Source organism: Apaloderma vittatum, unplaced genomic scaffold, assembly GCF_000703405.1.
Source record: "Apaloderma vittatum isolate BGI_N311 unplaced genomic scaffold, ASM70340v1 scaffold21017, whole genome shotgun sequence".
Taxonomy (NCBI): domain Eukaryota; kingdom Metazoa; phylum Chordata; class Aves; order Trogoniformes; family Trogonidae; genus Apaloderma; species Apaloderma vittatum.
The window spans coordinates 118,426-123,226 of NW_009727023.1; the positions used below are offsets into that span (position 1 = coordinate 118,426).

Genomic DNA, 4,801 nt, shown 5'->3' on the forward strand with positions numbered 1-4,801 from the left:
TTCAGCTCCATTACATATTTTAGAATTATTTAACACGTACTGTCTGCCATTCACCTCTTTTCTCACTCCTATGGGCAGTAGAGCTCTGGAGCACTAACTTTACTGCTGCTTGCATTGTCATCCTCTTACATCAAAACCCAAACTTTTGGCTACAGTAATTATGCATTGCCTGAGCGTGCAGATACGGCTAAGAACTGCCGAAGAGCTAAATAGTTCAGCTGTAACGCAAGGATAATAATTTAAATTTATTTTAATACTTTGCAACCCAAAATGGCACATATAAACAATTCAATGTGCCTCGCAGTATGCAGTAACAAACAGATAGTAGTCTTAGCTAACATGAACGATTCTTAAATAATTTTTAAAAAATATCACGGGCTGTATTTAAGAGGAGTCAGATGGACAAGGTGGTGGTTCGCAATAATCTTTGGAGAAGTCTTAAATTCTAGCAGATTTGTACAACACATGCAAAACTCATGTACAGAAACTAAAAATCAGCATTTCATTTTGCTGATGCAAGTATGTGTTTGAGATACTTTCAGAATATATATATTACTTGTTCTAAAACTTGGTACATACCAGAATATTCAGAAACCATTTTAGTGTAAAAACCAACATTAACCAAAATAAGCAGATGGGAAAGTACTACCTGAAGTTATCAGTTTATAGTCAGATATATAACTGCATTCTGTAAAATATTTTTCCTAGAAGAATGCTGAGCAACATAATCAGACCAGAAAGCATTAAAAGAACATCACAGCTTTCAGTTTATAAGACTACAATATGGTAGTGTATTCAAAGCTCTAAATTACAGTTTTGCACATAAGATGTTTCTTCTAAAGAATATTAGTTCAAACTATTGGAACTAGAGAGCATTTCATTAAGTTTGTTTTTCCAAATAAAATCACTATGATCCTTTACACACTTAGAAGGAAGAAGAAGTCAACAAGGAGAGTAAACTGGAAGATTTTAATCTCCTTTCGCCCAAACTGAGGTTCACTGAAGCTTCAAAAAGAGAAAGTTTCCATCATATTCAACTTTAAACAAACTACAACTCACAGTAATGATCACTGAACAGCTGCTGTATCATCTTACCTGAAATACAGCATGAGACCGGGAAGAGGAGGCATTTACATCTGTGGGATGTTGTGTTCTATTTTTATTTCCGTAATCCAACATTTGAAGGATTTCCTCTGCTGATTTAGGCTTTAAAGGTAGAACACAAGATAAATACATGGGTTTCACTCTTTGTAATCAACTAGAGGAGATTCTACACTGACTCTAAAATACACTAACATTCACCTTCAAAAAAAAAAAAAAAGGAACTTAAAACTTTAGTTACTTAAAAATAAGAAATCGTTCTTTTTGGAATTGAGGCACTTGAAACAAACATTCTCTGTTAAAAAGCACTAAGGTTACAAAAAGCAAGCACTAAACTGCAGAAATTTAAAACAGAGATTTTTTCTTTTAGTAAAGCATTTCGACAAAGACGCAAAGGTTTTCCATAGCTTGAAGAAGTCTTCTTTAAGAACGATTGACTTAACTTGTAATTTCTTTACACATTAAACAGTGATACACTAACTTTTTTTGCCCCACAAGACCCAAGCTTTGGGAAGGATGGTGTTCACAGAGTGAGCCAAACTATTAACACTGCCGCCTGCTGAATCACTGTTCCATGTACAGAAAAGCTGGAAGCCACATAGCAGGTAACATACACTAAAAGGCCTCAAGAAAAAAGGCCCGTGAGGGTTGATTTCCCAACTGGAAAACTAAGTTCTCTCACTGATTTTGACAAAGAATTGCTATGCTGGCCTGGAAAAGTAATTTCACATGAAACTTTTCAAACAAAAAAAACCCCACAACCAATCCTGAGTCATTGCAGAGGTAAAGAACACTCTAGGATGGCACCAAAGGCAGGGACTTTCTTTTAACAAATGTCAAGACGTTTTAGCCCCCAAAAACAAAAAAAAATTCCCAAATCTGAAGATGGGCATCAAGCCAACAATACCCTTTCAATAATAAGGATTGAATGCTTTTATCCATTTGTATTCACTGAATATTAGCAAGTTTGTTTCCACAAGATGCTTTTGAACAGTTAATTAGGCTTGCAAGTTACAAAACTACTGGTGATTACAGCTCGAGAAAAAAGCCCAGAAGGAAATGACCAAGTTGTATACAACTTCCACAGATCCAGGGGAACTTCACCATTTTCTCAAACGCACTGAGACTTCCAGAACTCCAGTATCTACTTACATACCTGATGTAGCGTTAGCCCTTGAACTACCACCCCTTTCTGGGTATCTTCACGAACAGCCAGAGGTCCCGAGTTGACCAGCAGGTCACGAATCTGTTCATTGTAGATCTTTGAAAGGGAATGTAAAAATCTTTGAAATAAAATTATGCGACCCTACTTGGCAGATTAAACTTAACTAACCAGAAATCATCGCAGGCTTTTTTAATAGTTCTTTAAGACATGCAGATTCATTCTGTAGAATGATTGCCAAATAGCTTTCCTATACTGAGTTTGAAATAATTCAATTTGCATGAATTTTTTTTAGCTCTTGAAGTGGAGTCACCCTTTCCTAGTAAATAACCTTTAAAAAACCGGAACATTTACTTTTACAAAAAACATGAAATCAAATAATTTGTCCTTCATAATCCATATTTCAGTGAATATCTTAATCCAAATGTACTTCTTTTAGGATTCTTTAATACCTTATTCCTTGGTCTATGGAAACATTTAAAAGAGAACATGGCAAAGCAAAGCTTTTCCTCCTCATTCTCCCCACCCAAATACTATTTTTCCATTAAGATAGAGAAGGTGAAAAAGAACAAAAGGAATATTGGTAGAACCATTGGCATAGCAGCTTTAATTTAAGTAGTTGAATAAACAGGAAATTAGGATTGGGTATCATTTTGCAGTGTGATTTTACACTGCTTATAGGATATTCCTATGAAGTCCTGAAATATAACCCTAAAAGATATTTTCTTGCACACATCAAAAAGATGTTCAGAAGGATGCAAATTATCAGCAAGACAGAAATCATTAGAAGGTTTAGTGAATATGTCAGAATTCTGAAGTTGTCCTTTTAGGGCAGCCTACTGTATAGCAGTAACAGGTGCCTACGAATAACACCACATTTGTGGAGCACAGTTCAGTTCCATCCCTATTAAAATATGCCTGATTAAAAGCAACATACCAAACACAGGAATTCCCTTACCTCCAAATAGGAGACCGCAATATTGCATATTTTATCTTCTTTTATTTCATCCATGCAATTATAAAGTGCCATCATGGTTAAATACATCACTCCAGGATCTTCAGGGGAACCTAACATTGTATGAGTCTTTCCAGATCCCGTTGCACCATATGCAAGCACTGAATTTTCACAAAAAAACCCATCAACCACCAAAGCAAAAAGATGTACTTTATACCAGTAAGCTGATCAGGAACACAAAAGTCAAATGGACATTCACACACCTCTCACTCTGCACAACTGTTTTCATAAGCAGATAAAGTTTCTTATTCAAGTTTTACCTTTTATAGCTATGATCAGAAGCATATTTCTAAATCACACTTACATTTGTATTTTCATTCGTTCACTGCCAATTTACATGAAAATATTATTTCCTTACTCTCACAAGGCCAACCATCAACTTGTTGCAAGCAGGTATTTAATTTCCTCACCACAAGCCATTTGTCAATTAAAACCCAAGTCCTTAAAGAGAGTTCATAAAGCAGGCTACCACTCTCAGCAACACAACTGCTTCTGGTTAACTCTTTCCAGAGGACTCCCCTCATAGGCACGCAAATTTCAGATAAAATTCTTAAGTTTATTATAACTTTAACATGAACTCATTTTGAAAATAAAGTAGCCTCTCCTGACTTCCCAAGGCTAAAAAGTCAGCCTCTCATACCTATAAAATAAACCAAAATGCTTTATTTACGTCTCAGCCTTTTGCAAGGCCTCTGCAGGAGCTGGATACAATGGCAGAAATTCTGAGGAATTTAGTAGAGTTTTTTAATTGAAGAAGATAAATAGCAAAGTTACCTGTGCAGTTATATCCATTTAAGAAGCCATCAATTAGACTTTTGGTAGTATGCTCAAAAACTTCCAGCTGGGTTGAACTTTCAGCAAAAACAGCATCAAACACAAATTTAAGATCTTTCTTTTGTCTTTTGTTAATATCCCTGTGGGTCAATCTTTTCCCATGAAAGAAACTAACTTCTTCTTCATTTGGATCAAAGACCAATATGTTCTGGTCAACCACATAAACCACCTTGCTAAAGTTGCCATCTTTTTCCTTTTCAGACTCTGGACGGACGCGGACCACCACTTTCACATGATTACAGACATCTTCCTCCTTAGAAGCAGACATAACCTTCCTTTTGTGTCTCCCCTTCTTCGCGTCCAAGGCTCTTCCAGATCAAGCAGCTGAATCTTTTCTGCAATTGACAGAAACCAGTGAAAGGCCTTATTTTTCACCACTTTCAATGTTCACACCTGTAGCCGGGACTTCCACTCTGCACCTGTACTGGCTTTGCCCCCCGGACTGCTGCATTGCCAGCACAACGGTGGAAAGCGCTGTGACCGGCCTGAAAAATGCCCTAATTCAGCGCGGCTTGGAGAGAACTAAGCAGCATTTCCCCAGGAAATGCATAGGCCTGGTACAACCATTTCAACTATTAACTCGCCCACTGGCTTTCCTTCCTTTCAGAGCAAGCTTGCAGGTGAGCTCCCGGCTTTCCACAGCCCAAAGCGAGGGGTTCTCTTGTCCCGCCGTGCAACACAAGCAGCTG

At 37.2% G+C, this 4,801-nt stretch overlaps 1 protein-coding gene across 1 annotated transcript in view; it reads right to left on the reverse strand.

The window, feature by feature from the left end:
• The window catches only part of KIF18A (kinesin family member 18A), a 30,842-nt gene extending 26,462 nt beyond the window's left edge, over positions 1 to 4,380 (reverse strand). The window contains exons 1-4 of the mRNA XM_009873529.1: positions 4,053 to 4,380; positions 3,222 to 3,379; positions 2,258 to 2,362; positions 1,096 to 1,206 (exon numbers count right to left, since the gene is read on the reverse strand). Coding sequence (XP_009871831.1) covers positions 1,096 to 1,206; positions 2,258 to 2,362; positions 3,222 to 3,379; positions 4,053 to 4,380 — 702 coding nt within the window. The remainder of the gene's footprint in view (positions 1 to 1,095; positions 1,207 to 2,257; positions 2,363 to 3,221; positions 3,380 to 4,052) is intronic.
• Between the last annotated feature and the right edge of the window lie 421 nt (positions 4,381 to 4,801).